This window comes from Mirounga leonina, unplaced genomic scaffold (assembly GCF_011800145.1).
Source record: "Mirounga leonina isolate KUSES-001 unplaced genomic scaffold, KU_Mleo_1.0 Mir_151, whole genome shotgun sequence".
NCBI lineage: Eukaryota > Metazoa > Chordata > Mammalia > Carnivora > Phocidae > Mirounga > Mirounga leonina.
Window position 1 is genome coordinate 102,028,817 of NW_023270377.1, and position 20,514 is coordinate 102,049,330.

Sequence of the window (20,514 nt, forward strand, 5' to 3'; positions counted from 1 at the left end):
GAGAGGGAGAAGCAGGCTCCCTGCTGAGCCGGGAGCCCGACACCGGACTTGATCCCAGAACCCTGGGATCTTGACATGAGCTGAAGGCAGACAGATGTTTAACCGACGGAGCCACCCAGGCATCCCCATACTGGACATATTCTAGGTCAGGTACCATTCTGGAGGTAAAATATGCTCTTTCTACACTTGAAACAAATTCTCATTTACATTTTATATCAGGACACATAGTCCAATACCTCATTATTAAAGATTTAACAAATACTGGAGGAAAAAATGTTCCATGGCAATGGGCATTTTTAATAAATCTGGATTAGCTAAACGAAAACACATTTCAAGGGTATTAGAAACTTTAAAATAGTTGAGAAGCAAAAAAACCTATTTTACTTCAAGACACCCAAGTCCTTACAATGGAATATTACTGAGCCATAAAAAAGAACAAAATCCGGCCATCTGCAACAACATGGATGGAGAGGAGTATTATGCTAAGCGAAATGTCGGTCAAGAGAAAGACAAATACCACATGATTTCACTCATGTATGTAATTTAAGAAACAAATGAGCAAAGAAAAAAAAAAGAGGCAAACCAGTGGTTACCAGGGGGAAGCGGCGAGGTGATGGGAGTAAGTGATGGGGATTAAGGAGGGCACTTGTGATAAGCACCAGGTGCTGTATGGAAATACTGAATCACTGTATTGTACACCTGAAACTAATAGAACACTGTATGTTAACTACACTGGAATTTAAATAAAAACTTAAAAAAAAAAGACATCTAAGTCCCACCTGCATACGAATGAATTACAGAAAAAGTTTATTTGCTGGTCACTGATTTTTTGAAATACAATTCCACATCCATGATACAGACACAAAACGACGGTTATTAAATCTTGCTCACCAAAACCTAACTTAACATGGTGAAAATGATCACATATATTTCTCTCTGCATATTACATAACTTCCAGTTTCAAGCACACGATGTTGAATGCCCTTATGGGTTAAAGTTGCACACCTAATAAACCATGTAGGTAGTCAAGCAAGATTTTATTTTATTTGACGGTAACAACGAAAGCTGCAATAAATGGTGACTTTCCTATCCAGGCAGAGTAACTAAAGACAGCTATAACATCTGCAAAGAAAACTAGAGACCAGGACAAAGAGGTAGCGTTCGCCTGACTCCTGCAGGCGAGGCACCTGCGCGTCTCAGCAAGGGCAGCTAAGCCAGCTGCAACCGCTTTCCGTGCTGACTTGAACTGAGTTTGTCCTCCAAGAATCTTGTCAATGGTTGTACTCCACTGCATCTAGTTACATACAAAGAATTAGCCCTCACACTAAAATCACATTTTTCAGAATCACTGATTGCTTTTTCTTCGTCTTTTTTTTCTCGAACGTGTAGGTGTTTGAGTCTCTTGTGTTTCTTCTTTTACACCAGGTACGGGTTGTTTGAAAACTATTTCCTTATCTTGATCATCAACGTTCATTTTAGCCACTTCAGATTTTCGTTTCTCCAAAAATGTTGGCGTACAAACTGGTGTGGGGCCCTGGATTTAACAAATAAAAGATTATAATACAGAAATATAGGTAGGTTTCAGGAATGAGTTTAACTCTCCTCTCCCCCAATACCACCTGCCCTGTATTTTTATAAGCTGCCCTGTGTTATTTTAGGCTTGTTTACCCTTTTTGGTGATGCAGCTGCACATAATATGCTCCATTATAGGCTATTAGGTAGAAAACTAGACTTACATTTATAAATATAGTGGCTTCATTTCTCCCTACTGACTTAGTCACTGAAAGGTAAACAGTGCAATAAACTCACAATAACTTTTGCTAACCTCACTGTATCTGCTAAATCACCAGTAAGGATTTACCATAACAATCACAAGGTGAAATCTGAAATTTTAGTAAAGTGACAGCAGCACGAACTGCTTTTCCTCTTTAAAAAAATCTTTATTGGAGTGCCTGGGTGGCTCAGTTAAGCATCTGCCTTCAGCTCAGGTCATGATCCCAGGGTTCTGGGATCGAGCCCAACATCAGGCTTCCTGCTCAGTGTGGGGGTCTGCTTTTCCCTCTCCCTCTGCCCCTCCCCACAACTTGTGTTCTCTCTCTCAAATAAATAAAATCTTTTTAAAAAATTATTTACTCATTTATTTTAAAAGTAATCTCTATATCCAACATGGGGCTCAAACTCATGACCCTGAGATTAAGAGTCGCACACTCCACCGACTAAGCCAGCCAGGTGCCCCTGCTCTTCCTCTTTCAATCATTTCTAAAATACCTCATTTCCAGAATATTGAAGACAATTTTACCTGGCTATCCACAGTCTTCTCAGGAGTGGTAGGAGCACGTGAAGCCTTTTTCTTCTTCTTTTTCTTTGATAAGACCTTCAATAAATTTTAAGGGACTTCATCAGTCTGCATATTTATCAGCAATAGTAGTCCTGAATATATTTCCCCATTTATCTTTCCCTACTACCTGGCATGTGATACGACAAATAGATACAAATAAATAAAATTTTACCTGGCTATTTGTAGATTTCTGAAGCCCAGTATTTGAAGCATTTCTTTTTTCCTTTTTACGTAAAATCTTAAATAAACATAAAGAAATAAACTGGAGTCTCACATACTTACAGTTTTAACTTACCACTAGAGCCTTGCACATATTAGCAGTAAATCGTCCCCAAATGACACAGCATTTCAATTTAAAAAGCAAAACTCACGATCTTAAGGATAAAACTGGAAGAGGGGCCTCCAACTAAGGAAGGGCCACAGGCTGTAGAGGTTGAAGTGGGGCCAAAACCTGGAGCTGGCCACACAGAAAGCTGAATCAGAAATGTGAACTGGAAGACTGTGAAAAGGCAGGCCCTGGTCTGGCCAAATTCAGGATTAGATCATGAAGCAGGGCTGCTTTTGACAAAGCAGCAAATGGGCTACCAGAGAGGCATTTCTCGCATGCCTGTTTTCAAGCTTCACTGTCCCAGCTCCCCCGTGGTTCCCATGGGTACCAGGGCCTGTTCTTTTAACACCTACTGAGAAAGAGTGTGTTTGGGATTTGGGCAAAAAATTAACAACCAGGAACTGGGTCCAGGGAGGGTAACTCAGTCTTCCAGTTGCTGGATAACCAACTGAGCCACCCAGGCACCCTGAGCTAATCCCTTTCAAGAGTTTCCTCTTCTGTATGATGGGAGATAATAGGATCTGCTGTAACAAACTTTTAGAAAAGGACCTACAATGCAGGGGTGCCTGGGTAGCTCAGGTGGTTAAGTATCTGCCTTCAGCTCAGGTCATGATCTTGGGGTCCTGAAATTGAGTCCCATGTCGGGCTCCCTACTCAGCAGGGCATCTGCTTCTCCCCCCCTACCCCACAACTTGTGTGCACTCTCTAATAATAAATAAATAAAATCTTTAGGGGGGAAAAAAAGAACCTACAATGCAATGTTTCAAAAATTTAGGTAAAGCCTAGCACATGATAAACACCGGGCTGGACACTTGATGTATAAAACCCACATTATAACTAATGAGGTACAAAGCCCACCCCCAAGAAAAAATACAAAAAACATTTTGTGAAGGCATATTTACCAGTGAAGGAAAATCATAATCAATTCCTTTTTTAGCTAATTTCTTCCTGAGTAATTTCTCCTTCTTTTTAAATCGCTCCTCCATCTGTAGCTTTTGAAGAAGGGTCCGATTCTGATTATACCGTTTCACTGCTGGATATGATGGCTTTTTAAATGGAACATGCCACTCTCTAAAAAGTTCTTCATGTACTTTTTCGGGTGGTATAAAATGACCTATATTTAAAAGAAAGAAGTTTTCTACCAAGTGGGAGGGAGATTTCAAGGTTTCCACCAGTGTCATTCCCACATCATAATCAAGATGACCTCTCCCATTTACATGGAGAAAACAAAACAATAAAGTAGGAACCTAAATGAAAGGCATACAGCCAACAATTATTAAATAGCTCTTGATTAAATGCTAAGAACTGTTCCAGGAGCTAGAAATATGTAAGTGAACAAGATGAGTCGTATAAAGGAATGTCTTGGTGGCGTCAAGTCTTTGGGGTTCCTGAAGCTACCAGGATCTCAGGCTGTGTGACCTGCTGTAGCACAAGGAATCACTTTCCACCTCATCTCCTCTGCATCTCTCTCCAGGTCTCAGCCAGCTTACCGCTTATCTCCAGCTCTCTGCTTAAGGGCCCTTTTTGGGTTTGGAAGAACACTGGGACCATATGCAAGGCAGGCCAAAACCCTTGGCATCAACCTTCAACCAATGAAGGATAGGGAGTTGATAGATAAATACCCTAGTTCCCTTGCCTGTCAGTCGAATAATTCTGTCTTCCCGTGTTACCCGGCAGAATGGAACCCAGCTGCCTGAGAAGTAATGTGCTTGCTAACACACCCTCAATGACTTCCTTCTCTCACTTCTCTACTCCCTACCAGTATTTTCCTGGGCTCACCTCCCATATACACTACTTCCATTCAAAAAAATAAAGACAATGTGGCTAATCTTCCATCTGAACTCATATCAGAGTTCAGAACTTTTTCTGTGATCTTTCAAAGTCAGGCACAGCACAGCACTGATCCTACCCATGTGGTCCCCTAACATATTTTATATTTGGCCCATCTCCTCTTGGAAAGAGCCATGCTTTTTATGTGTGAAATGAACCCATGACCTCATGAGGCCACTGGGATTCTCTCTTACAGCCAACAGGAACCGAGAGAGCGAGCGACGCTACTTGGGCAGCTCATCAGCTACGTGAACAGATGTGTGTGGCTTGGGTACTTGGTATGGTCACAGTCCCCCTCAGCACAGAAAAGCCAAAGTTAACTCTGCCTCCGGAGGCACAGAGCTCCAGACAGGGATGCTCTGGGAACGCAAAGTGGGCAGCTCCACTTTCTGCAGGATGAACTGATCTGGTGTTGTCTCCCCTCTACTCCTTATGGTTTCTCCTGTGAAAGAGCTGCAGCCAATGTCATTTAGACGGACTCTCAAACGGGATTTCTTGCCTTTAATGTTATCCTATCTATTTGTGGCTTCCCACTGCCCTCAGGATATATTCTAAACTCCCAGATTTTTAAGGCCTTCAGTAACCTGACCTCCTCTCATCTCTTGCTATTCTCCTGACATTCCTTCACAGGCACGTAAGTACTGTTAGTCACCTCAGTTTGCACTTGCTGTCCCATCAAGCCAGGGATGGTAATTCCTTTCCCCTGGCTCACTCCTACCTAACCTTCAGGTTTCAACTTAAATGATACTTCCTCTGGGAAGCCTTCTGTATCCCATTAGGGATGGGTCAGCTGCTCTTCCAATGTAGTAACTTGTCTCAATGCTTAGCATAAAAACAGCTCTCACTCTGGAAGATTTTAAAATTCCAGCCGGAATCTGTCTAGAAAATGCACTCATATCCTTGCACTTAAATACTTAAGAGAATCATCCCAGAGATGAAGTGGGACATCCAAATAGCTAAGCAATTTGTATTTCACGGCACAGTCAACCACCAGCAGCAGGCATGCACCACGCAATCCCACCGGTAAGAGAAAAGCACTTACACTTTAAGAGTCTTTCACCAAAAAGGTAGTTGTTCATTGTATCAGCAACTATCTTGGCAACATCTTCAGATGCAAACTCCACAAAGGCATAGCCTTTACTATTTCCAGTCTGCAATGGAAAACCCAACAACAAAAAGTAGAATGATTAAATTCTAACTGGTCATGAAAGTCCTAAAATGCCATTAATTTAAATAATGTAAATTAGGCCCATTATCGAATAACATTACAACACCTTTAACTCTAACTTCAATGCACAAGGCAGGGATTGTTATGGGAAGAGATAAGATCCGGGGTGCCTGGCTGGCTCAGTCAATAGAGCGTGCAACTCTTGATCTCGGGATTGTGAGTCTGAGCTCCACACTGGGTGCAGAGATTACGTGAAAATGAAATATATTAGAGGGGCGCCTGGGTGGCTCAGTTGGTTAAGCGACTGCCTTCGGCTCAGGTCATGATCCTGGAGTCCCGGGATTGAGTCCCGCATCGGGCTCCCTGCTCGGCGGGGAACCTGCTTCTCCCTCTGACCCTCCCCCATCTCGTGCTCTGTCTCTCTCTCTCCAATAAATAAATAAAATCTTAAAAAAAAAAAAAAAGAAATATATTAGAAAGAAAAGATCCAAAATAGTCGGAACATGCCCCTGATTTTGAGGTATTCCTAGGATTTTTATTATATGACAAATACATGGCTACTGCAGCTGGAATTTACCACATTTAGGAAATCTGGTTAAGGCCCACAGTCCTTTACTCATTACCAATTTCATTGATAGTCACTTTATTCATGTATTAACAATGCCCAGTGGATAGTGTGATGTTTTGCAAAGAATGCAGATAATCTAAGTCTCACTTTATACATAAGAACTGGGAAGAAACTAACTCCTCAGTATTGCCAAGCTAATCAATAAAATAGTGTGTTCATTTTCATGTTTACTAATGACTGATCATCTTCCTAACTGATGGTAAAGGGATGCTGCCAACATCTTATGAAATGCACGTCCCAGGTTCCTGCCCTCAGCACCACAATATAAAGTGAATTTTCTCACCTGTCTTAGTAACAAGAGCATGGGTTTTAGCGTCCAAATGCCCACGTTTGGATCCCAGCTGTGACAGGTAAATAACATTAAACCTCAGTTTTTCATTCTATTAAATGGGGACAAAATAACCACTCTCACAGGGTTGCTATGAAGAAATAATTCACAAGTGCTCCACACAAAGTCTGTCAAGGATGCAAATGTTCCTGTAGGGTGGCAGAATATGCCATCCCCAAATATGCTACGTTGGCATAAGGATTATTTTGAGCTGAAAGCAACCGGGAAGTAGTAGATAACAAAAAAGCCCTTCACCCCCCTCCATTTGCCTAAAAGCAGGACATAAATTTACGAGAACCTAGGAGGGTAGAAAAAAACAAATCTTTCTGCCCTTACAGTTCTAATTATTAGTAACAACAGGAATATTTCACAATTTTGCATTAAGCATATCTTTGGATATGGATCAAAATTGGTGATACAATTATGGAAATAGGAAACCACTCCATGACCAGGAGGCTCATTTCTAGCACCAGCAATGCCACTAACTAGCACCTTGGACATGCCCATTGTTTAGTTATCTGCCACAAGAGGATTCTGGTAAAAATCTGTATGTCCAAAAATTCTTTATAATCCTATCTCTTAATAGGGAGGGGAAAGACGGTGTAGTGGAAGAGACACGTTGCGATATTCAACTTATTGTACCACATTATCAACTCATATAAGCCTTCTGAAAAGGGATTTGAAAATACGCGTCAAGTGACTAAAACAAAGAAACAAAAAACCAAAACTAAAAAAGCCAGGACCGCCTCCTGGCTCAGTTGATAGAGCATGTGACTCTTGATCTCAGGAATTTTGAGTCTGAGCCCCACGTTGGGTGTGGAGATTAAAAAAAAAAGGAAAAAGAAAAAAAAAAGAAGCCAAACACTTTTACCTATTTTACCTAGTAATCCCAGAATGTTGGATGGAAATACTGAGCAAACAGTCAAAATTGGGGTGAGTGGGGGGAAAATGGCGCCTTTATTATGCAACAACAATGCTGGAAATGCTAAATTTTAGTGCATCTCCTGAAGGAGCAAGCTTTCTGTAAGACAACTGATCTGAACTCTTCAAAACAAAAAAGTGTATGTTCTAGAGGATAAGTAGAGAGATGAAGCTAATGTGTCAGGATGTTAATAACAAGTAAATCCAGGTGAGGGGCAGGGATGTTCATCACACTATTATTTCTACCTGCCTGTAGGCTTGAACATTTTCAAAATATAAAACTGAGGAAAACAACGATTATATTGCAAGCTGGGAAAACATTTACAAAGTAATACCCCAGAAAATGCAGAAAAAAGTTTTCAGAAAAGAAAACAATAAGGGCAAAACATATGAACAGGCAATTCATAGAAGAATTCATAGAAGATGGAGTTCTAATGGCCAACACACACATAAAGGATACTAAATGTCACAGAGTAAGGCAGATACAAAAACCATGAGCATTCTATACTCAGTGACTCTGATGATATTCTGTAAAGCAGTAGTTTTCAAACTCAGAATGTGACCTTTAAGAAGGCAACACAATCAACTTAGGGGGTCAGAAAAGCATTAAAAAAAAAAACTGAATAGGAAGGGTAAGTATTGCCTCATGTGACTTATTTCTATTATGTTTACGTACGTGTGTGTGCGCGTGCGCACAGGCTTGTGCTGTAAAACTTATTTCTTATAGTGGGTCCAAAGTCTGAAAAATACTATTTTAGAAAAATATGCCTACACTCATGCAAAGAATGTTCCTAGCGGTTGCACCTGTAACACAGAAAAATTGTAAAAACAAAAACACAAAACCAAAACCCTAATATTCAGTAAGTTGGAAAACTTAATATATTCAAGCAAAGGAACACAGTGATGACAATGAATGCACTAGAGTTTCACAGATAAAGTTCTAAACAGATTGTTAATGAAAAAATTGAGTTAAAGAATGACAAAATATAGACTTAAATATACAATGTATATTCATTCATACATGAACACGTAGTAAAAATTTAAAAACACAGAGTAATGAAAAGCACTGGATTCATGAATAGTAATTTCCTGGACATGGGGAGAAAAGGAAGACGATTGAGAAGGGTACAAAAGGGACCTCAAATCTACCTATAATTTATTTCTTAAAGAACAAAGATCTGAAACAAATAATGAGATCAAGTTGATATTTGATAAAAGTGAATGGCGGATTACCAAATAGCCACTAAATACTCTAGCAGACTTTAGGATGTTTAATAATATCTCACCCACATAATTAGCAACCATTATAAATAGGCAAATGGAAAAACAAGGGGTGGAATACAGACAAAATGTTATTTTGGTTAGGATGGAAGAGATACTAGGGCGTTTTTAATTTAGAATTCCCTTTAATGCTAACATGTTGCTTTGACAACATAACTTAATATCTGTGATTTTATGGCAACTAGCATATGATGGATGCATACCCTATCCCCTCACATACCAAATCAAATATAAAATTTAACTTTGATAAAATGTGGAAAAATTGTATCAAGAAAAAACAGATTCTAACAGTGAGAGGTCTACGGTTACAACCAAAAGTGGATATGTGCAGGGAAGAAAATAAAGTGGCCACTCCTCTATTTCAGAAACAAACCATACAAACTTTTTCTTTATTAGGAGGTAGGTACAATATAACAACATTTATAAAGGGCTTACTGTATCAGGTTTGTTCTAAGAACTCTACATTTGTTACCTTGTTTAATCTTTGATTGTATTCTCCTAGGAGGTGGATGGTATTTTATTCCTATTTTACAGACTAGAAAACCGAAACATAGGGAAATTATATAAATTGTCCAAGGTCACACAACTAGGGACCCATACAGCTAGGGCTCAAACCTAGGTGGTCTGGCTTTAATGCCCTTATTCTTAACTACTCACTACACAAACCTTTGCTATTATAGGGATGCCTGTGCCAGAGGCTGATAAAAGATGTTCATACTTGCTCCTCAAACAGAAGTTCATGTATACCTACCTGGCTTAGTAGCCACAGAGTAAGTATGAAATCACTTATCAGGATTATCAATTTAACGTGAGGATTTGGGGCAATTTTAATAGTAAAACAAACATTTACAGTAACACTGACTTTGCTCTCTTCACAGTTTGTTTCTAAATCTTATCCACCCCCCTTTCTAAAATGAACTGTGACAAACAATAATATATAAACACACTCTGTAAACTATCAAAACTTACATACTTGTAAGGAACAAAGCAATCTAATCTTACCCTTTTACTTCTGGACAGTCTGAATCTTGTAACAGTGCCAAACTGGGAGAAATATGCCCGGATCTGGGTTTCATAAAGTGCTGGAGGTAAGTGGCCCACATAGATTACTCCAGGAGTCAGTTTTTCTTTCTCCTGTCGCTGAAGACATACAGACCAGGTAAATGCAAATTTTAATTAAAGAAAAAAAAAAATCACACTGCAACAAAACCTGCAAAACCCTTATCTCTCAGTCCAAGACAAAAGATCAAAAACCTGCCCTGTATTTCCATTTACAGAATAGTAACTGAAAGGGCACCTGGGTGGCTTAAGCGTCTGCCTTCAGCTCAGGTCATGATCCCAGGGTCCTGGGATCGAGTCCCACATCGGGCTCCCTGCTCCGCGGGAAGCCTGCTTCTCCCTCTCCCACTCCCCCTGCTTGTGTTCCTGCTCTCGCTAGGTCTCTCTCTGTCAAATAAATAAATAAAATCTTTAAAAAAATTTTTTTTAAATAAATAAGTATTTAGGGACGCCTGGGTGGCTCGGTCGTTAAGCGTATGCCTTCGGCTCAGGTCGTGATCCCAGGGTCCTGGGATCCAGCTCCGCATCTGGCTCCCTGCTCCGCGGGAAGCCTGCTTCTCCCTCTCCCACTCTCCCTGCTTGTGTTCCTGCTCTCGCTGTCTCTGTCTCTGTCAAATAAATAAATACAATCTTAAAAAAAAAAATAGTAACTGAAAAATTCGGTGTTTAACCTCTGACCTCCCAGGACGACAACGGTCAAGTGGTGGATTGTCTTAGCCTGTATTGCAGCACCCGGCACCCTGTAAATGCTCAGTAACTACACGCTCAATCAGTGGATAAGCAAGTAAATCTTTGAAAACATCGATTTAAGTCTTCTGGCCCAACTCCACATAAACGTACCCTTCAACTTTGCTTGCAGATCACCGTTGACTCACACGCACCGAACCGAACAATTTCGAGACACTGCCCTTCACTATGCCCACCAACCAACCTTTCAGCACCCCAGTCATCATACCCTTACCTTCCATAACAAGCACTTTTAACTTTTCCAAACGTGTATTTTATGCTAAAAAACAAGGCAAATATAAATTGATGACAGAGACCCTAGTCAGTAGATGGAACTCGGCAAACCTTGTCTTTTAAGAACTCCAAAATCACCAACCAGGCGAACAAACCTCCCACATTCGGGGGCAGAGCGGAGGAGTGGCAGCTCTAACCTGAGGATGATTTGCGGTGTAAGAGTCCATTCCCAACAGCGGGCCCTCCTCTTGCATCACCCGGTTACCTCCCCCGTATTTCCGCAGGAGGACCCTAAGGCCTACACGGCCAGACCCCATCTCCCAGTCAGCATAACCTTCTCGGTCTCAGAAAGACCCTGGCCTTCAAGCTCGTGAGGTCTGCGGCCCACCCGGGGAGACGCTGGAAATGGCACAGGTGTGAGGAGGGCGAGACGCGCCAGGCAGGGAACCGCACGCGGACCCGTCTGCCCCCTCCTTTCTCAGTCGGACCCGCGGTGGCTGCTCACCTGGGTTGCGCGCCGGCGGGCCTGCGCCACCTCCTTCTGAAATTTGGCCTCTTCCTGCGGGTTCAGCGACAGGAACGGCTTAGCCGGACCAGCGAAGACCGCCATGGCGACGGCTTCCAAGCCGAAAAGCTCCACGCGGCGCCGCCGGAAACGGCCCGCTCTCAGCTCACCCAAAGCGGAAGTGGAGGCGGGAGACATGCGCGGTGAGGCGCGAGGACGGGGCATAGGGCGCCGGGGGCGGGGCGGAGTCCGGGAGGGGCCGGAGCGAGCTCGGGCGCCCTCTGGTGGCTGGGCGCCGCTTGGCTTGTTCCTGCCGACTGTCTAAACCCGTGAAAGGTTAACTTGCTCATGCCCATCTTGCGGCCCGCCAATTCAAGGAGAGTTTTAAAAATAAAGCCCCAAACATCCGTGCCCTTGAGGTCTTGCCAATCATTCTTTAATTTTTAAAAATTTTCTTTCTTTCACACACTCATTTTTTGAGCCCTTACTGTGTTTTCGTGTTGCTGCCCTTAGGGAACTTAAAGATTGGGGAGGTGGAAAATAGTTTGTGGTGCGCTTGGTGCAGTGAGAGACATAAGAGCCCCGTGGGGTAGAGGCATCCTAGGTAACCAAGGAGGGCCCCCCAGAGTGGGTGGTATTTGAGTAGAGGCCTGAAGGCTGTAAGGAGCCATGTGTGAAAACCTGGAAGCTCCCCATGTAGGTAGGGGGACCCCATGTGCACTGTCCTTAGAGATGGAAAGAAAGAACCAACCAGTGTGGTTGGAGCTCAGCCAGTGAGGGGTGAGGGGTGAGGGGAGAGGGCCTGGCTGGAGCTCCAGGGCTCTGCCTGTCAAGGTTTGAAACTTGGCTTTTATTGTAAACTCAAGGCAATATGAGGGTTTTTCTGTTTGTTTTCTTTAAGATTTTATTTATTTGGGAGAGAGAGCACAAGCAGTGGGAAGAGCAGAGGGAGAGGGAAAAGCAGACTCCCTGCTGAGCGGGGAGCTGGACACAGGGCTCAATCCCAGGACCCTGGGATCATGACCTGAGCTGAAGGCAGAGGCTTAACCCACTGAGCCACCCAGGCGCCCATGTTGTGAGGGTTTTAAGCAAAGCTGTGGCTGTTTATGCCTTTAAAATACTGTCACTGACCTAACCCTCTGAACTTAGGTCTGACCTCCTGAACTCAAGAAACTCCTAGAAGCTTCTGGGTGTCGGTCTTACTTTTCATCTTTTTTTTTTTTAAGATTTTATTTGTTTATTTGACAGAGAGAGAGAGAGAGATAACGAGAGCAGGAACACAAGCAAGGGGAGTGGGAGAGGAAGTAGCAGGCTTCCCTCTGAGCAGGGAGCCCGATGTGGGGCTTGATCCCAGGACCCTAGGATCATGACCTGAGCCGAAGGCAGACACCTAACGACTGAGCCACCCAGGCGCCCCCGGTCTTACTTTTCAGAAAGGAACTGACTGCTGGAACAGAAGAAGAAACATTTGAGGATGATGCCTGCTCAGATGATTCAGAAAGTGCCTCAGCCTCATTATAATGGTAAAATCCCCCTCTGAATATTCATGCCAAGGCCTAATAAAAGGGGCCTGCTTCTCCTTGTTCAGGGAGTCAAGGCTTTGGAAGTCATTCCCTGCAACTTCCTTGTTTGTACAAATAAAGTGACCTTGTGAGGCAACCACCTGGTACATTTTCTGTCTACAGCTCACCAAGGAGTGAACTGCCATTGTTGGTAATAATACTACTCTAGTAAGGGTGGAGGGTGATTGCAGATGTTTCAAAAAGAATACTGCGGGGGCGCCTGGGTGGCTCAGTCAGTGCCATATTCATCACATTCATGCATCATTTAATAAAGCCCATTAGATCTTCAAATTTACTTGGTTGTATTTTGTTTGCTTGTTTTCAAAGATCTTATTTTTAGGGGCGCCTGGGTGGCTCAGTCGGTTAAGCGTCTGCCTTCGGCTCAGGTCATGATCCCAGGGTCCTGGGATCGAGCCCCACATCGGGCTCCCTGCTCAGCAGGGAGTCTGCTTCTCCCTCTGCCCCTCACCCCGGTCTCATGCTCTCTCTCACTCTCTCTCTCAAATAAACAAAATCTTAAAAAAATATATTTTATTTTTAAGTAACCTACACCCAATGTGGGCCAAAAGCTAGGAAGAGGCAGAGAGACAACGGTCCTGAAACATCTCACCTTTGGATTTCTAGTCTTTAGAACTGTGAGAGAATAGATTTCTGTTGTTCGCAGCCACCCGGTTTGTGGCCATTGTGTAACAGCAGCCCTAGGAAACAGATACAGTTTACATGATGGGTACAGCCTGAAATGGTTCTCTAAGGAAAACACGAGGCCTGGGGCTGTCTTGGCAGGTGCTGGAGGAGCTCCTGGATGTTCACAGGATAGCAGGCCACCCAGACCATAGACATCAGCTCTTAACTGGGGACAGAGTCTCAGGACTAAGATTCTCACTGCAGCCCAGACCAGACCGGCTTTTGGTTTTTTTTCCTTCCAAGGCTTTGTCAGTCACTCTCAGTTAATGGTGCCTGCCGGTGACGTTCACTCTTGCCCTGCTGGGTAACATCTCGTTCGGCTGTGCCTCTGCTGCCCAGGGCCCAAGAGTCACCCTGGGGCCTGGGCGGGTGATCCCAGGAGTTGATGTGGCATCCTGTTCAGGGAGCCCAGGAGGAACCTTTTCACCCCCCAGCCATGTGCCTGGGAGGAAATCCTCTGCTTTCTCATCCAGAAGAGTTTGGGTGACAGAATTGTTTAGGTCTCCTGGGGGGAGTCTGCATCCTCTAGTGCAGGAGGGACACTACTTGTGATCAGACTAGCAGCTAGCCTCCTGTGCAGGTGACAGGCTAGGGCCACACATGTTTGTCCTTCCTTCCTTCCTTTTCCTCTTCCTGCTTCTTATTTCCTGCCTGCCTTCCCTTCTTCCCACCCTCCCTTGCTTCTTCCTGGTTTTTTTTGGTAGATGGGGGTTGGGGGGTTGGGGGGAGGTTTCTGACACTTTGGGTGGGGCGGTTCTTCACTGAGCTCGCCTGTCCTTGGCACCGACCCCCAGCACTCAATGCCAGTGGGCACCCCCAGTCATTGTAACAACCAAAATGCCTCCAGGCACTTCCACACACCCCTGCTTGGATTACTGAGTGTGTGCTCACTGTGTGTCTTTCCCTTCCTTTTCCCCCACTGACCTCCCATGCCACCCGTCCGTTGGGATGGAATGGTGGCATGTCATTCCCATGGAGCCACCATCCCCACCTATGGGCCGGAGTCCAGCATGGTGAGGGCAGGTGGGCGGGATATGAGGTGAGGCAGGTGGCAGAGCTGGGCAAGCTGCAGGGCGAGGCAGCTTGTGCTGAGTGTCCAGGGAGCTGAGTCTTAGGAGGAGAGGGTTTGTGGGGAGATGCTGAGGGCTGCAGGAAAAGGGACACAGATGGCACCGGGAGGGAGCACCGGGAGGTGCTTGCTCAGCCTTCCCTCCCCTTCCCTTCCTTTGTTCTCCTCCCTTCCCACCACACTTCCTGGGGGGGGGGTCCCCCAACAGGCCCACCTGGATGGTGGGCCCAGCTCTTGGAGTCAGTCTCTACAGCCCTGCCCAGCTGCCCCTTCCTCTGTCACAGGGCTGTGGGAATGGGCTGAAAGGGACAATCCCAGGGGAAGGAGGGGCAGAAACTCTCATCCATGTCACTAGCCTCAATAGTGCGGCCTCAAGAAATGTCACCCAACAAACTACAAAGTCGGTCTGCACACCATTCAGGACCACGTGATCTGAAGCCGTGAGGGAAATTTTCTCCCTCCGTCCTTGTGAGTGGCTGTCACTTCTGCCACATCCTGCCCTGTGCTAGATTTAACATCATGCACACCTCCAAATCCAGACCTTGGGTGTGGCGATGACCTGGGTGAAGCTGGGTGGACACCTGGGGGCTGGGGGTGGGAAAAGTGCGTTGTGGGGGTAGCCAGCAGGTCCCTGTGAAAGTCGCCGAGCTGACGCACCAATCCCCTCCTCCACCCCAGGATCCTTTCTTGCCCTTCAGAATGGGGTGTGAGTCATGGTGTCCTGGGTCCTGCAGGGCCAGCAGTCCCCATCGTCATGCCCTCTTTCCGGCCTGTATTCATCATGTTTCTTGTTTTCTGTATTTTGTGATGTTTTGACATCTTTTTAAAAAATTTTATTTATTTGCCAGAGAGAGAGAGAGAGAGCAAGCACAAGGGGGTGGGGGGGGGGTGAGGGGCAGAGGGAGAAGCAGGCTCCCCACTGAGCAAGGAGCCCAATGCGGGACTCGATCCCAGGACCCTGGGATCATGACCTGAGCCGAAGGCAGACACTTAACTGACCGAGCCATCCAGGCATCCCTAATGTTTTGACATCTTAAAAAGCTTGCTGGCTAGGGAGAGACCGTCTCTTCCAGAACTAGCTAATTCTTAGAGATTTCAAAAAGCTCAGCCTGGAGCACATCTTTCTTATGCCGCTTCCTTATCCAGCTCATATGCCAAGTCAAGATTTTAGCCTGACCCTAAATCATGCCATAGCCAGGTACCAGCCTAAAGTCCTTTAGGATTAATCAAGCTGGCCAGTCCTAAGCTAGTTCCCCTGCCCTGCCTTGCCTTTCCTGCAGAAACCCCCATAAAGGCTCTGGCTCAGGCTTTCCCTCAGTCCTGCTTCTGCCTCCTGACTAAACCTGGTGCTTCCCCATGTGGTCCTCTTCAGGGCATGGCGTGCCCTGTCCTCTTGGGAAATATGTTAAACTATTTCAGTGACACTGTCCTCTCCATGTTGTCGCTCTGTCATCTCTTATAAAATCCCGTGGGTACAAATGAGACAGAGCCTGAGGCCCATCTCCTATTCTCCATCTTTCTCTGGTTCCCTAACCCCTTTTCCTTGCTCTTGGACTGTGGCAATGACACCCAACCAGTCTTTGGTTTCCACACCTTTTTGCCCTTCAAAGAACCTTGCAGGAGTGCATCACCCCTTACATAGTTTTCCATGCTATTAGCAGAGGTATAATTTCCCCCTGAAATTAGCCTAGAATGTTTGCAGTGTTAATATTCACATTGGGAAGATTGCAGCCAAGTTGGCTCCTTCAGGCTCTGGTGGGCAGGGGAGTGGAAATTAGTTTAATCTCTCCGGGTAGTGATTTGGCAAAATATATCAAGAACTTTAAAAATAGGACCTATTAAAAATTATTTTAAATCTTGATAAGGGCTTACAAAGACGTTTATCACAATGCTATTTATAACAGAAAGAATTGGAACCAAACAAAATAGCCTTTGGTAAGTGACTGACTGGGTTAATGAATATGGCATGCTCATTCCACAAATAAAATCACATGAACAATGTCTACATTTTAGGGTCACCTGCGTGGCTCAGTTAGTTAAATACCTGACTCTTGATTTCAGCTCAGGTCATGATCTCAGGGCCGTGAGATCAAGTGCTGCATCAGGCTCTGTGCTGGGTGTGGAGCCTGCCAAGATTCTCTCTCTCTCTCTCTTTCCCCTCCACCCCAAAACACATTTACACATTAAAACAGAGTGTGATTGTTACAACTGAACTGCAGGGCAATTTGGTAAAGGTGATTCATTCACCACATATCTATTGAGTGTTTGACAGGCACTGAGAAAAGTTCTCAGTAGGGTGAGGTGATGGGTAATTCAGCCCACCTTAGGAGCATACTCTGCTTTCACTATGTAGAAATAAACAAGATGGAGACAATTTTCTAATAGAATTAACATTCCTATAATGTAAATATATAAAGCACTTTAAAAAAAAAGATTTTATTTATTTATTTATTTGACAGAGAGAGAAGGAACACAAGCAGGGGGAGTGGGAGAGGGAGAAGCAGGCTTCCCGCTGAGCAGGGAGCCCGACCGGGGCTCGATTCCAGGACCCTGGGATCATGACCTGAGCCGAAGGCAGACGCTTAATGACTGAGCCACCCAGGAGCCTCTCTATAAAGCACTATCTTAAGAGTTATAATCTTACGATGTTTCAATTTGAGCTGTGGGGGGATGGGTGAAATAGGTGAAGGAGATTAAAAGGTACAAACTTCCAGTTATAAAAAAAATAAATTATGGGGGTGTAAAGTACATCATAGGGAATATAGTTGATAATATTGTAATAACTATGTATGGTGACCGATGGTAACTAGACTTATTGTACGCCTGAAGTTAATATAATATTGTATGCACTATACTTCAGTTAAAAAATGAGCTTATAGGGGCGCCTGGGTGGCTTAGTTGGTTAGGCGACTGCCTTCGGCTCAGGTCATGATCCTGGAGTCCTGGAATCGAGCCCTGCATCCGGCTCCCTGCTAGGCGGGAGTCTGCTTCTCCCTCTGACCCTCCCCCCTCTCATGTGCTCTTTCTCTCTCTCAAACAAATAAATAAAATCTTTAAAAAAATGAGCTTATAGGGGCGCCTAATTCTTGGTTTTGGCTCAGGTCATGATCTCATGGGTGGTGAGACTGAGCCCCATGTTGGGCTCTGCACTCAGGGTGGAGTCTGCTTGGGATTCTCTCCGTCTCCTCCCCCCCCGCCCCTCCCCTCACTGGCACTTGCATGCTCTCTCTCTCTAAAATAAATAAATAAAATGTTTTAAAAAATTACACCACTTCGGGTTATTGTGAACATTCATAAAGGGAAACCTCACTAAAATGGGGTTGGGAGGTTTGGCAGGGAGAGCTCTCCTGCCCTACCACTGTAGTCAATTGCAAGTCCAATAGAAAGAGACTGACCTTACATGTAGATGCTACTTTACTACTCTAGTAGGAGGAAGGAAGGCTTTCCTCCCCTCCCAACTTCTCACTTTCCTCTACAAGAGCATTTCTCTCCTTTGTTCTGCAGATTTGCCTATAGTTTTGCCACAGCTTGTTTGTCCTGGATTGCAATTCTCTGTCATTCCTGAACAAACCCATCTTTTGCTGGTAAAATAATTGGCAGTTTTATTTTTAAGGTTAACATCATGTACCTCAAAGCATTGAAAGCAGGGAATATTTGCACAGTTATGTTCATAGCAGCATCATTCATAATAGCCAAAAGGAGGAAACAATCCAAATTTCCACTGAAGGATGAATGGATAAACAAAATGTGGTATATACATAAAGCAGAATATTATTCAGCCTTAAAAAGGAACGAAATTCTGATATATGGTACAACATAGATGAACTTTGTTTTTGTTGTGGTTGTTGTTTTTAAGATTTTATTTATTTATTTGAAAGAGAGAGCGTGAGGGAGAGAGCAGAAGCAGGGGGAGCAGCAGAGGGAGAGGGAGAAGCAGACTCTCCGCTGAGCAAGGAGCCCTGTCCGGGACTGGATCCCAAGACGCTGGGAATCATGATCTGAGCTGAAGGCAGCCAGTTAATCGACTGAGTCACCCAGGCGCCCCAGAACTGATGAACTTTGAAGTCAATATTGTAAGTGCAATAAGCCAGTTACAAAGAGACAAATACCTTATGATTCCCCTTCTATGAGGTACCTAGAAGAGTCAAATTCATAGGGACAGAAAGTAGTCTTTTGCACACATTTATAATTCTCCAAACTTTTAGAGATAGGTGTTATTAATTCTAACATGACAAATGAGAAAAGACACTCTTAGGGGCTGCTTAAAACCACTTAGATTTTTCGAAAAGAGTGATTTGGCCGACTCTTTATAAGGTAACACTAATACCCGCTTCACAGAAGTATAATGAAGATACAGTGTCCTTCATGTAAAGTTTTAGAATAACCTCTCACACAAAGCAAACAAATTTCATCTAGTTGAAATAAGTAATCATTTTAATTCATTTGGAGAGTGCAGCCTACTGTGGATTGTATACAATTCTAGACATGAGAGACTCCATTTCGAGAAAAGCTCCATTTTCCTTTCTACAATAAATTGCTAATGAACTCTTGAACTGGAAAAAAAAGGACCAGTCCAGGGGCTCCTGAGTGGCTCAATAGGTTGAGCGACTGACTCTTGATTTCCCCTGGGGTCATGGTCTGGGGGTCCTGGGATCCCAGACTGCTTGAGGATTTCTCTCCCTCTCCTTTTGCCCCTCCCTCCTGCTTGCTCCTGCTCTCTCTCTCTAAAATAAATAAATCTAAAACAAACAAACAAAAAACCTGGTCTGGTCCAGAAGCAATTGTTTCACAACCAATTATTCCTAAAGTCAACGGAACCATGGGCTTCCCAATCATAAGACTCTCGGTTGTGGACTTTCTTTAGACGCAATAGTTAATAATGTAAACCAAGAATAGCATCGTTTGTCAAGAACAATAGAAGTAGTCATCACTGTGTAACCAAAAGCGGCCTAGCCCTTAGCCAGCCTGTTAGTATAAATTAACACTTTTTTTTCCCCTTTTATCAGTCATGTGGTGCCCCCCTCCAAAACCAAACAAATCCTTGCTTTCACCCTGCAGACGGGACACTTTTTTGACTCTTGCTGGCGTCTGTGCTCACCGAATTGCAATTCTTTGATCTCAAACACTCATTTGGCTCTCATGGTATCTATTTTCAGGTTGACACAACGCACAGATACACATTTCTATTTGTAGGGTAGATGTATGGAATAATACGACTGCAAGGACAAGAAATCATTACGGCGCTTGCCTCAAGGGGAATTGGGTTAAGGAGGTGTTAAGTTGAGTGGAAGAGAAGCTTCCGACCACACACGCTTAAAAAATTCATATGATTTAAATAGGTCATAGTCATACAGGGAAAACGTTAAAAAAATTTTGCTCGCAATCCATCACCTACTCTCACGGTCCTACACACTTTTATTTCCCGTGTGCTTTTCGCAAATATGAATGCATTGTTTTTCCTGTTTCTTCACGAAATTGCAATCTCGCTACAGTTTTCTGCACCTGGCTTTTCACGCATACGCTTCAGCATTAAAGCATTTCTCCCCACCGCCCCTTCCCGCTCAGCATAACACAAATGCGTAAGCTAAGAGCCGCGCTCGCTCGCACCACCTCCAAGCCCGCCCCGCCCCCTCAGGCCCACGTGCCCCGAGGGACCCTCCTCCCCACTTCGCGGGCTGTTCCCCGCGATGCCTGTCCGAAAAGTCCCCAGCTGGAAGCCCCACCCACTGCTCTCTGCCCCGCTCCCTGGGCACGCGCCTCGGCTCCGCGCGCGCGGCCCGGAAGCGTCGGGAGGCATATCAGGCAGCACGGCGGACAGCCCGGTATCCTGCGCGCCGCGGACCTCGGAGGACC

At 44.5% G+C, this 20,514-nt stretch overlaps 1 protein-coding gene across 1 annotated transcript; it reads right to left on the reverse strand.

The window, feature by feature from the left end:
• Positions 1-784: 784 nt before the first annotated feature.
• On the reverse strand, positions 785-11,510 carry NIFK (nucleolar protein interacting with the FHA domain of MKI67). Its single transcript, XM_035008219.1, has 7 exons — positions 11,347-11,510; positions 9,825-9,962; positions 5,539-5,647; positions 3,569-3,780; positions 2,511-2,576; positions 2,300-2,374; positions 785-1,534 (listed from the first exon to the last, which is right to left on the reverse strand). The coding sequence occupies exons 1-7, from the start codon at positions 11,449-11,451 to the stop codon at positions 1,346-1,348; spliced, it is 894 nt and encodes a 297-aa protein (XP_034864110.1). The 5' UTR covers positions 11,452-11,510; the 3' UTR covers positions 785-1,345.
• Between the last annotated feature and the right edge of the window lie 9,004 nt (positions 11,511-20,514).

What these genes read in the sequence shown, in the direction of transcription:
- NIFK (XM_035008219.1), bottom strand. Translation starts at nt 11,451, where the DNA reads ATGGCGGTCTTCGCTGGTCCGGCTAAGCCGTTCCTGTCGCTGAACCCG. An exon ending in GACTGTCCAGAAGTAAAAGG is followed by an intron (nt 5,648 to 9,824) that starts GTAAGATTAGAT and finishes TTTCCATTGCAG; the next exon opens with ACTGGAAATAGTAAAGGCTA. An exon ending in AGAAATCTACAAATAGCCAG is followed by an intron (nt 2,375 to 2,510) that starts GTAAAATTTTAT and finishes AATTTATTGAAG; the next exon opens with GTCTTATCAAAGAAAAAGAA.